Below are 23,526 nucleotides of genomic sequence, written 5' to 3'. Positions count from 1 at the left end.
TGCCCTCGACATTCTATCGAAAGTTGACGAGTTCAGAATCAATCAACAGTATTGCGACTTCATTATCAAAGCTGGCGAAAAGGAGATCTCTGTTCACAAGTGGGTCATTGCCGCAAGCTCTGAATATTTTGCAAAGATGCTCAATCATGAAACAAAAGAGAACATGTTGGGAAAGGTTGATTTAAAGCATGTAGATCCTGAATGTGTGACAACCTGCATTGAAATCATGTACACTGGACAAGCGTCTTTTCTGATTCGAAAAACGGAAGAACTAATGTATGTGGCGCATTTGTTTGGAATTGATAAAGTATGCGATGCTATGTCGCTTTTCCTGGATCAAAATCTTGACGTTGACTCGTTTTTCGACACCAGAAGTATTGCCGATAAATATTCCTGTCAACAATTACAGCAAGCATGCAGAAGTTTTGCTCGTGATCACTTTCATTTGATCATGAAAACTGCCGATTTCAAGGAACTTGAGTTCGATTTCCTTAAGGATTTGATATCCTCTGAAGACTTGCATGTGTTGGATGTTATCAAGTGCAAAGCGTCAATGATTTGTGTCAATGAGGATCTGGATCGCGCTGATCGACTTTTTGAACGGATATATTTTTGGCAAGCAAAAAGATCAAAGAAACATGGGGAGGAAGATAAATGGGAGAAGAGAATTAACTAACTGCAAATTCTGCAAAACAAAAGAAGACGCAATCACGCATGTATTCACCACTTGCGATATTACGCAACAGGTCTTCAATGTTATTAAAGAAAGATTGGAATGGACTCCAAGGATGGAAGAAATTATATACACCAAAAAAAAGAAGAAGTCAGAATGACATACTGATGGTATCGATCTTTAAATCAACGATATTGAAATGGAAACAATATCAAGACGCGAAGAACGATTACATCGAAAACGGACGAAATCGGAGAAGAACGATTGCGTTGAAAATATTAAATAAAACAAAAAAAGAATAGAAATTTTTACATCCGGACCAAGATGGAGCAACGGGACGATGGAGGAATGACGATGACGAGAACGGGTGACGACGATGATGAGAATGAACGATGCTGGATGATGACGCTGGACGATGACGACGAAGGATCTAAAGGAAAGAAATTGAATTTACACCCTTTTTGTGTTTATGCAAATTTTACTCGACTTTATTGTACTGAAATTTCGATATAAGAAATAAATATATGGGTGACCAAGGTCACCACGATAAAACAAAATCCAATTATTTATCAATCATATATTATACAATAATTTTCGACATATTCCGGAGGATCGGCGGAGTCTTGTGTATTGAAATACTGAGATTGTCAATAATAAATTAATTTGAATTTCTCATTATTTTTTCATTCTCTTTGTTGACCAAAATATGACCTTCTATCGCCTATCATACCTGATCAATCCTATACCAACCATTGCGAAGTGTTTGACAACCAGTATTTTGTGTATTTAAATTGAATTGCTAGTGCACAGTGATAGTTTTGGAAGTTGAATTCGAGAGCTGGCAAGGTGACCATTTGGCCATTGAAACACAGTGCCTGCGCGGACCATGGTTCGTGGATTCAATTCCTGTTGGCTTCCCCCCAATCCGGCAACTTCAAATGTACTTATATCTGCCGCGACTTCTGTTTGTTGCCACGGTATACTTCTGTAAGAGCAGCGTCCTTTCTCATGGAAATTAAAATTTTAGTAATCCGATAGGTGTGGGATCGATAGCTATAGCTGTGGAATCACAATTTTCATTTGCAAACCGTGAAATGAGAATAGGTATAAGTTTGCATTTGGAGTTAAGAATTGTGATTTTGATATAATGTTTTTTCTTAACCCGTAGCGTCGCATGACTTTTTAGGGCTAACCCACTTTCATGCCATCTTTCCGTATCCACCATACATGTCTGCGTTTCATTGCTTTCTGTAGTTTCTCGTCTTTTGCTGAAACGCGAAATGTGCTTGAATCTGTAACATTCAATTTGATCATCCTATACTATCGTCTGTCACCTAAGCCCAAGAATATCACTACTCGCTGACGATGATTACATTTTCTTATATATCCTTGCGTTAGGAATATGATGATATCGTTGCATGAATTTGCTACAACTAGACTCACCGCGTGTATGATGTTAAATTTACAGATATTATTCTAAAGCTTTTGAGCTAGCTTTATATTTTGGTTATAAACTGGTCAACGGTGATGGAACATCTTCTGAATATTGGCAAGACGGGTCATGCTCTCGACCTTCTATCGAAATTTGACGAGTTCAGAATCAATCAACAGTATTGTGACTTTATTATCAAAGTGGGAGAAAAAGAGTTCCACGTTCACAAGTGCGTCATTGCCGCAAGTTCTGAGTATTTTGCTAAGATGCTCAATCACGACACCAAAGAGAACATGTTGGGAATGGTTGATTTGAAGCATGTAGATCCCAAAAGTGTGATGACTTGCATTGAAATCATGTACACTGGACAAGCTTCTTTTCTGATTCGAAAAACGGAAAAACTAATGTATGTGGCGCATTTGTTTGGAATTGATAAAGTATGCGATGCAATGTCGCTTTTCCTGGAGAAAAATCTTGATGTAGACTCGTTTTTTGATGCCATGTATATTGCTGATAAGTATTTCTGTCAACAATTACAGCAAGCATGTAGAGATTTTGCTCTCTATCACTTTCATTCGATCATGAAAACGGACGATTTCATTGAACTTGAATTCAATTTCCTTGAGGATTTGATTTCCTCCGAAGATTTGAATGTGTTGGATGTTGTCAAGTGCAAAGCGTCAATGATTTGGGTCAATGACAACTTGGATCGCGCCGATCAACTTTTTGATTCCTGCCTACTATCGTAAATTTTTATCTCAGCAACCAGCTGTTACCAAATCCACCGAATGCATGACGTACATCATGAAGTCACTACCTGAGGAATCAGATGTAGAAGCCAGTGATTACAAAGGAGACTGTACTCCTAATATTATAATGGTGAATGAGGAAGTTTCTCGTTTTATGTGGTTTGACATGCACAAAAAGCCTTTGACAGAGCGAGGGCATTTCCATTATAAAGATAGTATGAGAGATTTCAACGCAGTAGTTGTGATGGACTGCTACATATAATACGTTATTGATGATAATTCTCATTTGTACCGACGTAATTTTCTTGAAAGTGATTCACCCGGGAGAAAACTTGAGAGTGCATACCCTAGATACTTTTGTGTAGTTGCACGTACACTAGATAAATTTTATTAAGCAAATGATTCTAAGATGGAGCCTTTTGCCGAATATGACACGTTCAATAACAAGTTGTCCAAGCTTGCCAACAAGCAATCCAATGTGCATTCGTGTGCTTGCACTATATCTCGTGATAAACTTCATGCAATTGGTGGTTTTTATTCATATATGGGAAACTTTGCTCTGGATGTGGAATTTTTCAACTTTTCAACATCTACTTGGTTAGCTGGACCATCATTACCAGTTGAGAGAGCTTATGCAAGTGCATGTACACATAATAAGATCATCTACCTTCTTGGTGGAATAATTGTGAACTATGAGTATGTCAACGACATTCTTCTGCTACCCAGTGATGAAAGTATTTGGACGATAATTCCAGTACCAGAACCCAAATTGAAGCCGGTAAATTTAAGTACTTATTGTATTGGCGGAAAGATATACACATGTGGTGGATCCTATGATGATGTGCTGCCGTGCCATAGTATCCTCGAGTTCAATCCCAAAACTAATTTGCTGAGTACGTTGATAGACCTGGATAATAGTGACTTGGCATCTCTGAATCAAGAAATCCATGCAGCGGCAATTATCTTGTGACACCACAAAACGTCAACTAATCAAATATGGAAATTCGTTATTTTGCATATAGATTGGCCCTGACACTGTACACATCCTGCGAGAAAGCATGGCTGTTTCCTTTAGTTTTCTGTCAGTTAGCTGTGGTTTTGTTAATCGGTGCATTTCATTACCTTAGAAGAATGCGAGGACTTTTTCTTGGATTTCAGCAAAACCCAAAAGGCAGTTGGCTATGCACTCTTCAATTTGTGCTAACAATGATATCGTCTGTGACCCGATGTATAAGATCAATTATGTTCCATTATTCATATCTCCATCTCTGTTTAATTGGTGTATAAATCAAGTTTGTAGAGCCCAAAAATATTTGCTCTCGCTGGCATGTACGAAAAGGCCTATTTACCTCTTTTATCCATTTGCCACTAATACGACGAAATTGTTGGATAAATATTCTGTCCAATGTATTTTTCATTTCAATACCTGTCGATGTTAATATTCCTTCATGACCAAACTCATCTTTGCATACAACAGTATTTGCGGACCCCTTTTAGACTGTCACGGACCTTCGTGGGCCCCCTCAAGTTTTCGTTGAAAATTAGCTCAATTATCGTGCAACCGTCATCTTTCTTGTACAAATACTAATTTTAGGCTAGGGATAAACAGCCCCGAAATGACTTCTCTTGGAAATAACTTGACACGAACGCAATATGTTTAAAAATTGAGTAGACATTTATTATTTCGAAGCGATTTTGGCAGCTGTATTGATTGTCGTGAAAAGCTGTGTCCTCCATTTGATATGAACGACTGCCGATCGAAAATCCATTTTTAAAAAGATATATTGGGAGAGAATGTTATATCAACGTGTAACACTTCCGACGACAGCTTTTGGTGTGATTTTTTAATGAACAACAGATCACGTCAAGCCTAGTCATTTCTATCTAGCTTCTAGCATTTCATTTTGAAGTTATTTAGGGGTCATATCGCAGGAGAAAATGGATTTCGCTGCCAAGTTATAATTCCTTCATTGGGACAGATTCGGAGAGGAAGTCAGGAATTTCTATGTCACACAACTGTTCACCAATTTGCTGAGACTGACAAATTCAGAATTTTTGCAAATATTTCCAAGTCGCCCTCTTCGACCTTGCTCTCTCCAACATTTCCGCTCCGCAAGCCCCAACAAAACATCTCTAAACAGCAATATGTTTGCATAGGTAGACTATTGGCAATTTGACGATTACAATTAGTTTGCACAGCCGGATATTTCATCTCAGACGACCATTGTAATGATGAAAGTCCTAATGTTTTAGCAATCATGAAGCGAAACGGTCTCTCACTTTAACTAATTAAAAAAATAAAAATTATGTTAATAATCATTTTACAAACTTTGAGGTTTCGTGGACCCCCTCAAAATGCTCTGCGGACCCCCGGTTAAGAACCACTGATCTATGGTGTTGTCACACTACTTGCATGATTGCCTTACATCACTATTTGTAAGCCTTGCTACAACTCCCGAGACTTCTGTTTGGTGCCATATATTTAGAAATGATATACTTTCCAACTTTCGTAAGAGCAATGCCCTTCTTCATGGAAATTAAAATTTTGGTTATGGTATCCGATAGCAGTGGCATCACAGTATTCGTTTGCATCATCGTGAAATCAGAATAAATATTCTTCATCTGAAGTTGACGATTGTGATTTTTATGTAATGTTTTTACTTCCCCGTAGCGGGATTTTTTCTTGGATTTTATTGCAACCAAAAATGTGCTTGGCTCTGTAATATTGAATTTGTGCATCTAATTCTGTCTTCTGTCACATAAGCCACCGGATATCACTCTTTGCTGACATGCATGTCATGTCATGTCATGTTTCCTATCAAATGTTAGTAATGTGATGATATCATTGCATAAATGCATTACAACAACTACACTCACCATGTGTATGTTGTTACATATAGAGATAATTTTCTAAATTTTTGAGTGAACTATATATTTTGGCTGTAAACTGTGATGGAGCATCATCTGAATGTTGAGAAGGCGGATCATGCCCGCAACATTCTATCAAAATTTGACGAGTTCAGAAGTAACAGAAGTGACTTCATTATCAAATCCTGGAAAAAGGAGATCGCTGTCTACAAGTGCGTCATCGCCGCAAGTTCTGAATATTTTGCCACCTATGCTCAATCATGACACGAAAGAGAACCGGCTGGGAACTGTTACGATAAAGCATGCAGATCCTGAATTTGTGATGACATGCATTGAAATGACTTGACTCGAGTCAAAATGTGCAATGACTCGAAATGACTCGTGACTCGAAGGTAGTGACTTGATCCTAACATAGCAAAATATACGCAATTTTAATAATGGATCTGTTTACTATGTTTAGATTGCTGAATATAAATAAAGGAGTTGGCATATCTCTGCTGCAGCTCTGCGGCCATAGTCGTTTCTCAATACCTCGAATTTTCAATCTTTGACTGACTTGAGAATTTGGACGATTGGCGGTAACTGTAAATACAAGACACGCAGCAAGTCCATAGAGGAGCACAGTTGGAGACGCTTTGTCGAATTTGTGGCAAGTATGGAAAGCAAGTCACAAGGAACTCTGTATATTCATTCCGCAATGCCGTACCACGAATTCTACAGCACTAAAAGTGATTTGGAAAAGCACTTGCTGATTCACACTCGTACGGTGAGCCTTTTCAAATGTGAACTTTGTTTTATATCCTTTGCCAGTAAATACCGTTTAAGTCAGCACCCTCTGATACACGCTGGCGTGAAGCCTTTGCAATGTGGACTTTGTTTCAAATCATTTTCCTCCAAATGGTGTTTGAGTCATCACCTACTGCTCCATTCTGGTGCAGAAACTGTGACCTGTAGAACTTGTGCTCTATACCCTTCGGACTAAGAGATGATCTGAAAAAGCACATGCAGCTCCATTCCAGCACTAAAAATTTCACGTGCGAAATTTGCGGAAAAATTCTAAAAGAAATGAGAGGTTTGAAGAATGACATGGTGCACCATTTTGACGTTAAAAACTTCAAATGTGAACTTTGTGAAAGATCATTCTTCACAAAAAAAGGTTTGAGAAACCATAGGATCATCCATACCGTTACCAGTATCAAAAAGTACGAGTGCGAAATTTGCGCAAAATTAGTCTGCTCAAAGACAACTTTGAAATCACATATGCTCATCCACTCTGCCAGAAGCTTTGAGTGCCAAGTATGCGGTAAACTTTTCCGGCAGAAAGATTGCCTGAGAAGTCATTCAATGACACACACCGAGGATATTGAGTTCAAGTGCGAGATCTGCGGCTCATTATTTAGCAGAGAGAGTAATTTGAAAAGACATATGGCAATCCATCTGGATGTGGATAATTTCTTGTGTGAAATATGTGGCAAATCTTTCAAGCGAGGGTCGGATTTAGTGCGCCACATGCTCATCCATTCACATACTAAAGATGAGAGACATGAGTGTGAGACATGTGGAAAATCGTTCACCACCCTGCTGTATCTGGATAAACACACTCTCATCCATTTTGATGTGAAATTCGAGTGTGAAATCTGTGGCAAACATTTTAGTCAAAAGATATCCCTACGGCGACACATGCTCATCCATTATGGCGTGAAAGATTTTAAATGTGAGCGATGTGACCTTTCATTTAACTAAAAGTGTTCTCTGAATAGGCATATGCGTGTCCATCTGAATATGAAAGATTTCAAGTGCGAAACGTGTGGTCAAGCGTTTGTTCAAAAACATTCTCTGAGGCAACATATCAAGAGCCATTTGGACGTGAAAGATTTTGGGTGTGAAATCTGCGGGAGGTTATTTGTCAGGAGTTCTTGTTTGAGGAACCACATGCAGGTCCATTTTGACACGAAGTAACTTTGAGTATGTAACGATTATTTTATTTTATTAACACTTCGATATACCTGAATTAAACTTTACATGACGTTCATTGTCATGTGAATTGGCATGTCATGGGGAATCTGCATGCTTTTCTAAATTAAATATTATGGATGATATTTTCAGGTCATATACTTGACTTCGCATTTGGAATGTGCAAACTTGCATGCAATTTGCAGGACTTAACATTCTTGACATTTCTGTATTTTGTTCCATTATTGTTTTGCATTATGGTCTGTATTATAGGTAAGGCATTTTCTTCATGTCGTAAACCAGATCACCGTGAATTCGTTATTTTCGTAGTTTAACAGTTTTTAAGAGCTTCTTGGAGGTACAAAACTTCAATATACAATTAAATGGTATATTCATATTGAAATGAACCTGAATATTTACGCCTGACACTCGTCAGGGGTAATCTTCAGCAACTAGTAAAGAATTGGAAAGAACATTGTATATTCAACAATTGTTTCACAAAGTATGACGTCAATTGATTGATGCTGGCAACAACTTATTCGCGATACAAGCCTTCATCAAGGCTCTTGTTGATACCACGGTTCTCAATATTCCCCTAGTCTTTATCAGCTGATTTAGGATATGCAGCCGACTTTACTTCACTTCACTGTACCGTTTTGTCATTGATCAAGCCAATTCTGTAGCGACATGTGCCTGTTAATTTATATTGCTTGTGCATTTTCATACTATCTTTCTGTATTTCTCGCTCTGTGTTCCATGTATGCCTGAATGTATCATACTGATGCTTCAAAAATTTGAAGTCCGCTCTATGATTGTTAGTAGAGCTTGGGAAAATCGAGTACCTGAGTAATAGATTGCGAATCGAATGTGTGTATTCGAGTAACACTTATTATTGCGTCATAGAACTATGACGATGATAATGTTGATATATGCACCTCAAATTCAGCCACGAAGAAAATATGTGCAGTTTAACACCACATATAGATAATATGTTTTTTTCGAATATGCCGATAAGGCATCGTCTTCATGTCGTCAACCAGATCACCGTGAGTTCTGTATTGTCGTAGTCTTACAGTTGCACCACATTTGTGAGTGAAATTGTCATAATAACCGCATGGATTCGACCATATATCCACGGATTCTATTTTTAAAGACTCTTCTGTGTTGTGTCTAGTGTTGTGGCCAAGTCACAAGTCAATATTACTTTTAGAGATTTTACTCGAGTCAAGTCGAGTCATTTACAACTCACCACCGGAACAAGTCTTAGTCCCAGTCAAAAATTGTCAAGTCGAGTCATAATTTTGAAACTCGAGTACAAGCCATAGTGTTCCGTGTTATTTATAGAGTTCAAGTTTGGTTCAACTCACCTTTTTAAAAGTTCTTCGGTGATATCGACGGCCCTAATCCAAAATAAACTCATTTTGATCAAGTCTTAACATGTCTAATTAAACGTACGAAGCAATTGATCTTGGCCTTTTTTTCTGGTATCGTTCCTGATACACGAGATTTGAATCAATCCATATATAAAGTCTCTAGTCTTATAACCTGTTCGAGTCATTCTTAATGACTGTACTAAAAGTAGAGTCTATACAGAAAATGACTCCAAAGTCAAGTCCAGTTAATGGAAATTTGCTACTCGATTCATCACAGGGTTGTAACCAAGTCACATGGCTCTGAGTCACAAGTCAATCTCACTTTTATAGTTTTGACTCGAGTCAAGTCGAGTCATTTTAAATTCACCACCGAGTCAAGTCCTAGTCCAAGTCATCGAGCAGAGGTTCTAGTCCGAGTCATGGTCTTGTGACTCGAGTCCGAGTCCAAGTCATTGTGTTGACTGCTCAGTTCCCAGTTAAATTCTTGTTAAAGCCACTTTTTATAACTCTGTTTGGGGATATCGAATGGTTGGAATTTACAATATGCTAATTTTCCCTTACTTTTAGCAGTTTCTGGTCGCATTTTCAAGTACCAGTACCAATAGACGAAATCCCGATAGTGTGATTACCTTACTATTCTTCGAAATTACAATGAAATATCGGTCTTGGCTGTCTGATTCTCGAGTCATATGACTTGGTTCGAGTCATGCGCGATGACTCGAGTCCAAGTCGAGTCAATACACAGATTGACTCGAGTCGAGTCATTTTCGCATTTTGAGAAAATGACTCGAGTCAAGTCGAGTCATCAGAAAATCGTGACTCGAGTCGAGTCATGACTCGAGTCATTACAACCCTGATTCATCACGACCCTGGTTGTGTCATCAGTCTTTTTTTTTTGACATGTCTTGGATATTGCTACTTCTATTTGTAATTCAGCAAGATATACCGGGGTAATTCCATTTCTACTTTCACCACATCGGTAGTGAAACGATGAACACAAACCTCAAAGTTATTAAAATTAAGTTCATCCACCATTTTCTTTAACGTCAATTGTTAGATCTGTCAAAGTGGGTGTCCGGACAATACCGAGAAAACCATTACCGAGAATGCCATTACCGAGAATGGACACCACCGAGAATGGACATTAGCGAGAATTGACACCACCGAGAATGGACATTACCGAGAATGGACACCACAGAGAATGGACGATACCGAGAATTGACACCACAGAGAATGGACAGAACCGAGAATTGACACCACAGAGAATGGACATTACCGAGAATGGACACCACAGAGTATGGACATTACCGAGAATTGACACCACAGAGAATGGATATTACCGTGAATTGACACCACAGAGAATGGACAGAACCGAGAATTGACACCACAGAGAATTGACATTACCGAGAATTGACACCACAGAGAATTGACATTACCGAGAATTGACACCACCGAGAATGGACATTACCGAGAACGGACACCACAGAGAATGGACATTGCTGAGAATGGACACCACAGAGAATGGACATTACCGAGAATGGACACCACAGAGAATGGACGCTACCGAGAATTGACACCACAGAGAATGGACATTACCGAGAAGATTGACAATACCGGGAATGGACATTACCGAGAATGGACATTACCGAGAATATTGACATTACAGAGAATGTACATTACCGAGAATGGACACCACAGAGAATGGTCATTACCGAGAATATGGACAATACCGGGAATGGACATTACCGAGAATGGACATTACCGAGAATATTGACATTACAGAGAATGTACATTACCGAGAATGGACACCACAGAGAATGGTCATTACCGAGAATATGGACAATACCGAGAATGGACATTACAGAGAATGGACACCACCGAGAATGGCCATTACTTAGAATGTATATTTCCGAATATGAGGAATGTCGTGAAATCTAAACCAGAAAATACCTAATATCACGACGTTGGGATCAATGTTGTTTATAGTTGTTACGCGCTGTTGTCCAAGGGACCGCGCAGTGAGTTGGGGAGTGCGCGCAGCCTCGTGAAAAATTTGAGAGTGATGCACATACGATTTGTGTTTGTGCAATGTGCATATGCATAAAATGCGTGCATTATAGGCATTGTGCATATGAGACAGGACAGAAATATGGTAATCTCGGCCGTTTACTGTAAAATGTCTCGTACTACTTTCTGCCACCGATAAGGTGATAAGCGTCGCACTGTTTCCTTCTCAACAATTACCAATTAATAATAACAATATGCTGCTGGAAGGGGAAGGTGCAGAATAGCCTTATAAGGCTTTCTAAGTCGAGCAAAGTAAACATTATTGAGAGGACATTACTAGTAGCCTAAAGCCAACCGTTTGCTGAAAATGACTAAGCTGCATCAACCGAAAATGTAGGCCATGATCCGCCTAGATACTTGTTTATCCCCTTTTCGAGATTTGAAAGAATTGATGCCTTCTTGCTTCATACCAGTCACAGCAGCTCGATGAGTTCCGCTAGTATTACAGATATCCGTTCCTTTGAAGAAAACTATTGTGTCATAGTTTGCCTTTTCGCTTTCAAGCAGATAAAACGAATTGAGATACGAATCACAGCAGGTTGATGGGTTATTAGAGGTATCCATGCCAGTGAAGCGATGGAATTCCTTATCGAACCATAGTTTCTTTAGTGGCTCTTAATCATATTATGCTCTTTTAAGATTAGAATCACAGCAGGTTGTTACAGATTTGTGCGCCAGTGAAGCGAAATTATTCAATGTTATGCCGTAGTTGCGGTATCATCACCACACTAATGTGGAGTGTTCGAGACAATCAGCTGTTTTAAAACCAACCGTATCGGTCAATCACATGCTTTACGACTAAAAGTCATGACAGGTGTTGGTCAGCTAAGGGAGGTGGACGACGAAATGGCAGAACAATCAGGACCTAATGTATTAGCAAAATACATTACTTCGACCCGAGGAAATAAGTTAATCGCTGTTGGCGAGTTCGTATTTAGGAGAATGAAAGTTTCGAATGGTACTTCGTACTGGATGTGGATATGCACGCATTATGACAGAAAAAAATGTCGGTGTTCATTGAAAGTCCTTGAAGGATCAGAGCCATCAATCGTTCTGAAGCAATCTCAAGAACACAATCACTGTGCTACGTTTGGCATAGTAGAGGCAAAAGAAATGGAGCTGGTCTTTCGATATGTTTACTTGCCATGACGCTAACGTATGTTGCAAGTTTATTATAGTGCTTACCAAGAATGGCATTTTCTTTGGGATCAACTAACAGTCTCTATTTAGAATGAAAATCCAAGGTTCCGTAAGCAACGAAGCACCATCGAAAATATATGCCTCTGCAATGGCATCCGCACAATTAAGTCCCTCAGGGGCAGACTTGAATCCGACAACACTTATGCACGACTTTGAATCCTCAGCGATTCGAGCATTCTGGAAAGATATTGTAAAACCGCTTTAAAACCTACCCCATTGATTGATGATCACATGCTTTAGGACTATAAGTTCACGTGTACAATTTATGCATGCACTCATGCAGGCATGTCATGCATATGTAGGTACAGATCGCGTGTATGTGCATCACGGCGTTGCCACATTTGGTGACATTGGCAATTCTCGGTAATGTCCATTCTCGGTAATGTCCATTCTCGGTATTGTCCATATTCTCAGTAATGACCATTCTCAGTGGTGTACATTCTCGGTAATGCCCATTCTCGGTAATGTCCATTCTCTGTTGTGTCAATTCTCGGTAATGTCCATTCTCTGTGGTGTCCATTCTCGGTAATGTCCATTCTCGGTGGTGTCAATTCTCGGTAATGTCAATTCTCTGTGGTGTCAATTCTCGGTTCTGTCCATTCTCTGTGGTGTCAATTCTCGGTTCTGTCCATTCTCTGTGGTGTCAATTCTCGGTAATGTCCATTCTCTGTGGTGTCAATTCTCGGTAATGTCCATTCTCTGTGGTGTCAATTCTCGGTTCTGTCCATTCTCTGTGGTGTCCATTCTCGGTTCTGTCCATTCTCTGTGGTGTCCATTCTCGGTAATGTCCATTCTCTGTGGTGTCAATTCTCGGTAATGTCCATTCTCTGTGGTGTCAATTCTCGGTAATGTCCATTCTCTGTGGTGTCCATTCTCTGTAATGTCCATTCTCGGTAATAGCGTTCTCGGTAATGTCCGTTCTCGGTAATGGTTTTCTCGGTATTGGTATAGAACCGTCAAAGTGCTACAGGTATCTTTTAGCTAAGTTGTATGCAAAGCTGTCGAAATACAGATACAATATGCATGTAGGATCACAGTGTTCATTCAAATCTTTACGATGAGCAAGTTTTGTTATCAAGGCATAAAAGCTCTGTAGCTTCATGTGCTCATCAATTTATATTGCTTGACCATTTTCGTACCATCTTTCCGTTTGTTTCTTGTGCATTTTCATACTATATTTCTGTTTTTCTCGCTCTATGTTCCATGTAGACCTACATGCAGGGCTTTGGAGCAGCGTAAATTTTAACTGCTCCAGCTCCGGCTCCGGAGCTTTCTTCCCTCATACATTATCTCCAGCTCCGGCTCCGGCTCTGAAAATTATCAAATGGGTTTGTCCATATCAGGGGTGGCCAACCCGCGGCCAGCGGGCCAAATGTGGCGTGCGAGAGGGTTTTGAGTTGCCCACGAGATAATTTCCTCTTTTATTATCGGAATCCTGTTATATTATCGAAAATGAATTGCTTAGATTATGAACTTGCAAGGTCTACACAAAGTAACTAGTCTTGCTGCGACGCTTGGGATGTTGATGACTAAAATATCAGTTCCGACGTATTGGCAGATCCAGGGTTCAGTCACATTTTTAGTAAATCTTCGTACATTACAATAAACTCAAATAGTAGTGAAATTTGTCTTCACGCTTCGCGTGTTTAATTGTCACACGATTTCTTGCTTGGTAGCCTACCTCCTCCTGAAAATGAAAAAACGCCTAATTTACCCGATTAAGTCTAACTGTATTCGCAAGTACGGGAGAAAGTATTTTCGCGTTTGCGCTCGCAGAAAGATCGTCGACGATGAAATGTAAGCACAAAATGATTGTTGCATATTACCGGAAACCTTCGATATCGATGTGTCCAGACACCGAATAGTCGTGTCCTTGCAAACTGCGCCTAGACCCGCAATATACTCGAGTAATAATATTATGGACCTAGTTCATTTATAAACTTTGAAAATTTTACCCGCTTGGCGCGGCTAGTGGACCGCGCACTCGTTCGTCAATTGCATAGGCCCCTTTAGTCGAAAAGGTTGGCCATCCCTGGTCTATATAGATTACTAATCTACCCATAGGTCAGTTATCTATAGTAATCTAGAGTCTCTCACCCGTCAGTAACATCGGATGCAGCAACGAAGACATAGGTGCCGCCGTGCCAGCTTGTGACGTCATAATAAATACTTGTCAATTGTCGATAACATCATGGGTGCACTAGAATGCACTTTAGTCCATGCCATTGCTATGTACAGCATTAAAATTCACGCCTGCTGTTAAATTATGTGGAATCAGCAGGTAAAGTTGTTGCATATATAACAGCATCTTACGAAATACGTCAGCAACTCCTCAAATAACGGGCTCCAGCTCCGGCTCCGGCTGAATTTCATGTGAAGCTCCGGCTCCGGCTCCGGCTTCATCTCCGGTGAAAATGCATGGCTCCGGGGCTCCGGCTCCAAAGCCCTGCCTACATGTATCAAAAAATTTTGAAGTTTGTTCTACCCTTGTTAGTAGGGCTTGGTGCCTGAGTTAATAGACTGCGAACCAGATGCATATTCAAGTATCACTTAATATTGCATCATAGAACTATGATCATTAGTAATGTTCATATATGTAGGCTACCGTTAATGCAGCCACAAAAAATATACGGTCACTTTTACACCTCATATAAGCATAGATCAGTGGTTCCCAACCTTTTTGTCTTCATTCCCCCTTCAGATTAATTCCTAGTCTTCGTTCCCCGCTACCCAGAACTCCTATATACCTTTTAAAATAGTGTTACCATATTTTGAGATCCCAAAATGAGGACACTTGTTATAAATTCTGAAAGCTCTAAGTGTATCGATATTCAAGTCAATATAATCAATTCCTACTCAATGAGCACTAGTCAGCTCTCAGGTGTACCAGATCATGACCTGACATATCGATCTCGTCTTCCGTCACATGCCACCTTATTTTGTCGTTTGTCTTTTTATACTATGTTCTTTTACTCTTCGTTCAGTGTGCATGTCATCCATTTACTTTGCTTGGGCCTGAACTGAACTAAATTGTGCTCGACACTACTTGTTAGTGGATGCTGGAAAATTTTCAAACTGTGTAACTCGTTCAAAGTAGGTTCTCCTGAAACTTAGGTTCAGCATCACAAACTGCAATTTTATAGTACGATTTTGTTACGTACGCTAAAAAGTTTTTCCGCTGTGATTCGGTTTTGCTGTTACCTGATAGGTACTTTTATTCCATCTATTTGTGTCCACTGTAGATCTCTGTGTTTTATTGCTTTCTGTAGAATAAAGAAGGTATTTCTTCTTAGATTATGTTAAAGACCCTAAAATATCCTTGGCCCATTAATATTCAATTTGTTCCTTAGTATTGTATCTTCTGTTACCTAAGCCCAAGGATATCACTCTTCGCTAACATGTGGGATTATATTTTCTTTCCTATCTTTATGTTAGGAATATGATGATACCGTTGCATAAATATGTTACAACTAAGCTCACCACCTATCTGATGTTACAGTTACAGATATTATTCAAAAGTTTTTTAGTGAGCTATATATTTTGGATATAAACTGGTGAGCTGTGATGGAACATCTTTTGAATATTGACAAGACGGCCATGCCATCGACCTTATGTCGAAATTTGACGAGTTCAGAATCAATCAACAGTATTGCGACTTCATTATCAAAGCGGGAGAAAAGGAAATCTTTGTTCACAATTGTGTCATTGCCGCAAGTTCCGAGTATTTTGCAAAGATGCTCAATCACGACACAAAAGAGAACAGCTTGGGGATGGTGGATTTAAAGAATGTGGATCCTGAATGTGTGATGACCTGCATTGAAATAATGTACACTGGACAAGCTTCCTTCTTGATTAAAAAAAACGGAAAAACTAATGTATGTGGCACATTTGTTTGGAATTAATAAAGCATGCGATGCTATGTCACTTTTCCTGAATACTGCCGATAAGTATTCCTGTCAACAATTACAGCAAGCATGCAGAAGTTTTGCTCATTAACACTTTCACGCGATCATGAAAAGGGACGAATTCAAGGAACTGGAATTCGAATTCCTGGAATATTTGATTTCCTCTGAACATTTGAATATGTTGGATGTTGTCAAGTGCAAAGCCTCTATGATTTGGTTCAACGACAACTTGGATCGATCCAATCAACTTTTTGACTTACTGCAGCGTATTGACCTGCAAAAAATACCCATCTCATATCGTAAATTTTGCCAAATCCATCGATTGCATGACGTACGTACTCCTGGTATTCTGATGGTGAATGTTGATCTTTCTCGTCTCATGTGGTTTGACATAGACAGAAAGTCGGTCACTGAGCTACGGCCATTCAATTATATACCAGGCTCAGTTGTTATAATGGAATGCTACATATATGTTATTGATCTCAAATATGATCTGTACTATCGTAATTTTCTCGAAAATGATTCGCTCTGGAAAGAACTTGAACGTTCATTTCCATATTACAGCAGTGTAGTTGCCTGTAAATCGGGTAAATTTTATGTAGCAAATGAATATCCGAGCTGCTGTTTGGCTCAATATGACATAAATAATAACCATTGGTCAAAGCTCCCCAACAAGCAATGTAGAACTCTTTCGTCTGCCTTCACTATTTCCCAGCATAAGCTTTATGTAATTGGAGGCTCTAATGGACTAAATAACTATATACAAGATGTGGAATGTTTCAGCTTTTCGACATCTGCTTGGTCAATTGGGCCATCTTTACCGGATAAGAGAACTGTTGCAGTCGCATGCACCTTGAATAAAAGCATTTACGTACTTGGTGGTCTTAGTGGCAAGTCGCAGTATGGAAGCAACATTCTTTTGTTGCCCCATGAAGCATCTATTTGGACGCAAATCCCACTTCCCAATTTGCAACGGTCATATTTTGCGACTTGTTGTGTTGGAGGGAAGGTATACATATGCGGTGGATTCTTTTCTAACAGACCATGCACGGGTATCCTCGATTCAACCCCAAGACGAATTTGTTGAATACGTTGATAGAATTCGATTGGCAAGACCTGAAGTCTCTGGATCTCAACCTCTATTCGGCAGGAATTATTTTGTGATGATGCATGAGATCTTTGTAGTATTATTTCGGCACAAGTAGTTGTGTTTTTCAAGAGGTATCAGTTAAAGTGGAACTAGAAACCAAAATATTACGTAGTCCCGTGATCTAGACTTGATATAATATATTGAAGGCGTTCATTATTCATTTGTCTCGACAATTTCAAATATTGTAATAAGAGTCTCATGTCGTGTCAGCTCACATCCTATACTGCATGTGACAGCGACCCAATGGCTTAGTCGTCTAAACTAGTGTTTGGCAACCTTTTTTAGGACGTGACCCCTATTTAAAGCGAAGTAAAATTGTCTTATGCATGAGAGTTTCTTTTCCGACATGGAGTAAACCATTTGAAGGTTATATAGGCACAATTATAAAAACTGTAACTACATGAAATACTTCCAAGCTGATATTGATTAATAATTTTTCTCTTTTACTCAGCAGATTGGTTTCAAAATATATAATTTTTTCATCCCACACACTATAACTTTGTACGAGTGTGAGCCTTGACTTGTTTCACTGCGACAAGACGTTTCCACCTATCTATTATAAAAATTGATACCACTCACGATGAATCATCTTTCGTGTCGAATTGTTATCATAAGTTCGGACTCGCATAAGTATGAATATGCAAAAGACAGTAAGGTTTTTAATTCTTGCAATGCAGTGCAAAGGTCAGGGAATTGCGGTAAGACTTTCTTCATCCAAAACTTCGATGGAGTCGTTGTATTCATCCAAAAATTTCCTGCTACCGTATTCAGCATACCATTAATTTATTCGGCATAGGAGACATCCTGCCTGCCTACACCACGCCATTAAAATACCTGTTTTGACTAAGAAATTGGACCAATTATTTTTCAAATTATAATTATAGTGATCTTGAAATCTATTATGAACCTTCATTTGACTCTAACCCCTTCAACCCACATCACAGTAAAAATCCCTTGCATTTGGAAATTATAACTAATGCCGATATAGTGCTTTGTAATATTATTCCTACAGGGCAATCTTGTGTATGGTTGGGCAATATAATATATCGTTCATATCTTTGTAAAATTTGATGGTTTATCAAGAGATTGTGTTTTATAGAATCATGTTTCCCATTACCCATTTATCATAATGGATAGACATACTTTGTAGTGAAGACAACATATTTTTACTTGTGTTGTTTTGTGTTCGCGGTATAGTGACTGCATTTACCTTGCACGTACAAACCCTACTTCACAATTTGAATGGTAATGTGACGATGCTTCTTGTTTTCAATGCACTCATTCTATACCGCAGACGTTTTTTCTTTGTCAGAATATGGGCCTTTAGAACATTCCACCTGTAGCTTAACTGTTCAATACGTGTTCCCACAGAAAGTCCTGAGATTTTCCAACTTCTCAGCACTCCTTAACGCAGTGGTTCTCAACCGGTGTGCCGCAACACACTAGTGTAGCATTAACATCCTGCAAGTGTGCCGCGAGCATTTCTTCGAAATTTTCAAATTATGCGTAAATTTATTCTAGTCTATAGCAAACGATCAATAATGTAAATCGAGCTTGATGTGAAGTTTGTAGATTTAACAAATCAGAATTGATGGTATGCTCGCAATCAGTATCCCCGCGAATTCGCTTTACCCGACATATTGCGTGCCTAGAAGACTGAATTCAGTTCTGCACAATTCTTTGATTGGTCGCAGTGACTGCAGACGTTGCTGTGCTTGTATCGCAATACAGTTTTCGAATCCTCATCGTCATAGGCGAGAAATTACTTCCTTAGGAAATGATATTCTGTTTTACAAATTCGAATTACAAATATAGCAATCCATATTGCGATTGTTCGGTAGCAAGCCGCACTTAGATTAGAATGTAAGCTTGTAGTACAACGTTGTGTTACCGGCGTGTTACTATCTGATGTTACTATCTTGATTTGTTGTAAGTAGAATTGAACTGCGGGTGGTTGCCAGTAGTACTATTGAGGTATGGTTATCCTAAGTCCTCACGCACGTGCTAAACGATTTGCGTGAAAATGCATTGAATAGCCCTCGCTCCCATCCGACAAGATAGCGTAATGGTGAAGCGTCCGGCTTCTTGATCGGTAGGTCGTGGGTTCGATCCTCGGCCGGGTCAGACCAAAGACCTGATTAGTAACACTGGTATCCATGACTTCCCTGCTTGGCGCTCATGCATTACTGGGATAGCATGGAGGGGTGGTGCATGACTTAGAAAGCCGTAAAGGCTATATCTGCACTTCTTTGTCCAGCGGCATATGCACATCATGCACCCATGGTATGCATATGCACAGATCGTGTATATGTGTATCATGAGTTGGTGTATATGCCGCAAAAACATCAAGGACAAAAATAAACTACGTCCTTTCCTCCTTTCCTTTCCACGCTTCAGTATTCGTTGGTGATGACCGTGAAGAGAAGATGAGAATGGCATTATTGTATGAGTGCCCGGACATTGGAATGATATGCGCTAGAAGTAAAGCACGAATCTTGTACTGACTTTGTTTGTGATGAAATTCAATTGTTTTGTTTTCACGAGAACTTCTCAATTTTTAATGCAGAAGCATTTCGGATTGGCACATTAGTCAATGTCACTACTGAAGTGGGTGCTGCTAAGTATTCTGGTAGTTTGTTGGTGTGTACCCAACTATTTTTTATTTCCAAAGGATGCCTTGAGGTCAAAAGGCTTGAGAACCACTGCCTTAACGCGTTTCGACCATTTTTTGACGAGTTTGAAGAAATGTGACGGGCACACTGCTCTTTTTGCAGGAAGGAAATATTATTGTGTTGTGTCAGCATCTATGCGGTAAATATGAACATCTTTTGATCATGGCTGTAGTCATTTCCCACAAGCTATATTTACACTAATTTATTAATAGTCCTGCTTACTTTTTACAGATTGATGCATTGAAATTTATTGATTGATACCTTTGTGGCAGCTCTGCTTCTATCATCGTTTATCACTACCTTGAATTTTCAAACTCGGACAGACTTTAGCATTGGGACGATTTGGGCTAGTTTTAGTTACAAGACACGCAGCAAGTTCATCAAAGAGCGCAGTTGAACACGCTTTGTTAAATTTGTTTCAAGTTATTACTCGTGGAAGCTGGTCACAAGAAACACTGTTCATTCATTCCGCCATGCCATACCACCAGTGTGACGTTTGTGGGCGATTTTACAGCACAGAGAGTCCTCTGAAAATTAACTTGCTGATTGACACTCGTGCGGTGAAGCCTTTAAAATGCGAAGTTTGTTTCGAAGCATTGTCCTCTAAATGGGATTTGCGTCAGCACCTACTGTTCCATACTTTTACGGAAACTGTGACCTGTCGAACATGCGATTTGCCCTTCAAACAAAGAGATGATCTCGGAAAACACATGCAGTTCCATTCCAATTCTAAAGATTTCACATGTGAAATTTGCGGCAAAGTTCTAAAGAGAAGTTTGAAGAGTCACGTGCTGCGCCATTTAGACGTGAAAAGTTTCAAATGTCAAATTTGTGAAAGATCATTCTGCGCAAAGGAAGATTTGAGAAACCATAATAAGAGAATCCATACTGCAACGGATATCAGAAAATATCAGTGCAAAATTTGTGCAAAGTTGCTCAGCTCAATGGCATCTTTGAAATCACATATGTCCGTCCACTCTGCTGTAAAAAGCTTTGAATGCCAAGTATGCGGTAAACTTTTCCAGCATCAACAGTCTCTAAGAAATCATTCGAGGATGCACACTGATGGTTTAGAATTCAAGTGTGACATATGTGGCTCATTACATAGGAGGAAAGATGATTTGCGAAAGCATATGCCGATCCATTTGGATGTGAATAATTTCTCATGTGAAATATGCGGCAAATCGTTCAAGGGAAGGCAAGGTTTAGCACACCACATGCTCATCCATTCGTGTACTGAAGATGACAGACATGAGTGTGAGACATGTGGAAAATCGTTCTCAACGCTGCTGTATTTAAAAAATCACACTCTTATCCATTTTGGTGTAAAATTCGAGTGTGAAGTCTGTGGCAAATATTTTAGTCAAAAGCTATCCCTACAGCGACACATGCTCATCCATTATGGTGTGAAAGATTTCAAATGTGACAGATGCGACCTTTCATTTAACCAAAAATCTTCTTTGATTCGGCATATGCGTATCCATCTTGATATAAAAGATTTCAAATGTCAGACGTGTGGTCAAGCGTTCGTTCAAAAACATTCTCTGAGGCAACATATGAAGAGCCATTTGAACGTGAAAGATTATGGGTGTGAAATATGCGGCAAGTTATTCGTCAGGAGTTCCTGTTTGAGGAACCACATGCAGGTTGTTTGACAAAAACCAACTTTAAGTATGGAACGATTACCTTTCTATTTGGATGCTCCAATTTACAGGAGTTAAACCTTACATTACATTCAATATCACGTGGATTTGTTATCCGCCATCGATATACATGTCTTTATCAAGTATGCTGGATAATAGGTTCGGTTTATGTACTAATTGACGCATTTATAATGTATTTTGTTCTATTATTGTGAAGCATTACGGTCGGTGTTAATAGGTAAGGTCGTGTCTTCATGTCGTAAACCAGATTAACGTGAGTTCTGTTTTGTCGTATAGTATTACAGTTGTAGATTATTTTGAGCTGTGGTGTTGAATGCAGTAGGATTTGCTTGCTTGAGCTTACATCGTTTTCAGTCTACTTTGACTTCTACTTGGACAGTTCTTAAGAAAAAATTCTTACTTCTCACAATGTGGGTTATGAGAAGTTGAAAGTAGTTTTTAAATAAGCTAGCACCTCTTTTATGATAGGGTTGTCATACGTCCGGAATTTCTCGGACATGTCCGGGAAGAAATTCTAAAACATGCCTAAATGTCCGGGATTTTTAAGGCTTGAAGTGTTATAGGCTCGAATTTTTTTCGTAATTAAACATAACCAAAATTATTTTCAAGCAGATTTATACTATACTTAATATGTTTCATCGTGCTGTGCGCGATTTTGTGTAGGGTATATTGATTTTCATATGGGGACTACCAACCCCGCAAAAAATTCAATCAAAAACAAATTGAAAATAACCATCGATTACTGACATAAGTGTGATTGTGTAGTAATTACAATATAACGGTATATTTCTAGAGACGATTAAGGTCGTTTGGATGCGTTAGTCAATTGCAATGGTTCTGGAACCTGGGGGTCGTTTGACTTTATTAGGGGGATCGCGAAGACGTTAAACGTAATCAGCTTCCGAAATAGGCGGTGAATAACATTGGGCCAGCTGACCTTTTTCAGTGATGATAAGCTTATCATTTTTTGATCTGGACTACGGGAGATTTTCAAATTGGAAACGAGGTATATACTCCCGTTTATAGTCGATAGGCAAAGCCTTGCTAGTGTGACGTAATATTTAATGAAAATATGCTCATTCCCCATTTTAAAATCCGCTAGTATGCGCTGTAGAATATCCGGAATTGGAGCCACAAAAATATGGTAACCCTATTTTGTGAGCGAAATTGAGATAAGTATACCGTGTATCAACGGATTATATTTTTAAAGACATCTGTGCTGTGTCTGGCGTTGTAGATATGTCATTATTACTTTTATAGCTTCTACTCGACTCATCTTTTGATGTGATATGGTATATTATTATTATTGCCTCACAACGTCACGTGCCAACTCTCTTCCCATTGCTTGTCCATTTTTCTAGTTTTGCGGACCACGACCTGATATATCGATGTGGCGTTTCGTCTCATGCCTCCTTTTTTAAATTGCCTAGGCCAGGTGGGTGTCCAATTTCGACACCTTCCTGTCTTTTTACTGTAGGCCTGTCGCAAGTTTTTGTGGTGTATCGAACTGATGAAAATTGCTAATAAACGAACCGAAACTATGCTGTGATTCACACGTGCAAGTATAATTTGAGTGGTGCATTCAAGGCCTTCCGAAGAATACGTACGCACAGTGCTCAATAACGTGATCTTTTGGATCATGTCCAATCGAACGTTACCCGGAATCTGTTGGATATGTCTCATGACCCCTGTAGCGTCAATGACCATTGGTATAACGTCTGACCTTCGGTCACCTAGCATATACCAAACACTGCGAAGTACATTGACCACCACCATTTTATGTCCAATTGGCCATTGAAACACAGTGCCTGGCATATTTG

General features: G+C 39.3%; 4 protein-coding genes across 4 annotated transcripts in view; all 4 read left to right on the top strand.

Annotated features, from left to right (window-relative positions):
* Positions 1-18,628, top strand: part of LOC145435119 (kelch-like protein 24a) — a 106,473-nt gene extending 87,845 nt beyond the window's left edge. Inside the window, exon 2 of the mRNA XM_080312392.1 lies at positions 17,116-18,628. The gene's annotated coding sequence lies outside the window, so the exon portion shown is untranslated. The remainder of the gene's footprint in view (positions 1-17,115) is intronic.
* Positions 1-23,526, top strand: part of LOC145435103 (kelch repeat and BTB domain-containing protein 3-like) — a 273,848-nt gene that overhangs the window by 112,238 nt on the left and 138,084 nt on the right. The window lies entirely within an intron of this gene.
* Positions 1-23,526, top strand: part of LOC145435126 (uncharacterized) — a 114,203-nt gene that overhangs the window by 54,314 nt on the left and 36,363 nt on the right. The window lies entirely within an intron of this gene.
* Positions 19,282-23,247, top strand: LOC145435120 (uncharacterized). The gene has a single exon (XM_080312393.1). The coding sequence runs from the start codon at positions 20,516-20,518 to the stop codon at positions 21,695-21,697; it is 1,182 nt and encodes a 393-aa protein (XP_080168519.1). The 5' UTR covers positions 19,282-20,515; the 3' UTR covers positions 21,698-23,247.

Source organism: Botryllus schlosseri, chromosome 3, assembly GCF_051294905.1.
Source record: "Botryllus schlosseri isolate E-star chromosome 3, Bs_hap1, whole genome shotgun sequence".
Lineage (NCBI taxonomy): Eukaryota > Metazoa > Chordata > Ascidiacea > Stolidobranchia > Styelidae > Botryllus > Botryllus schlosseri.
This window is presented reverse-complemented; position numbering and strand designations above follow the sequence as displayed.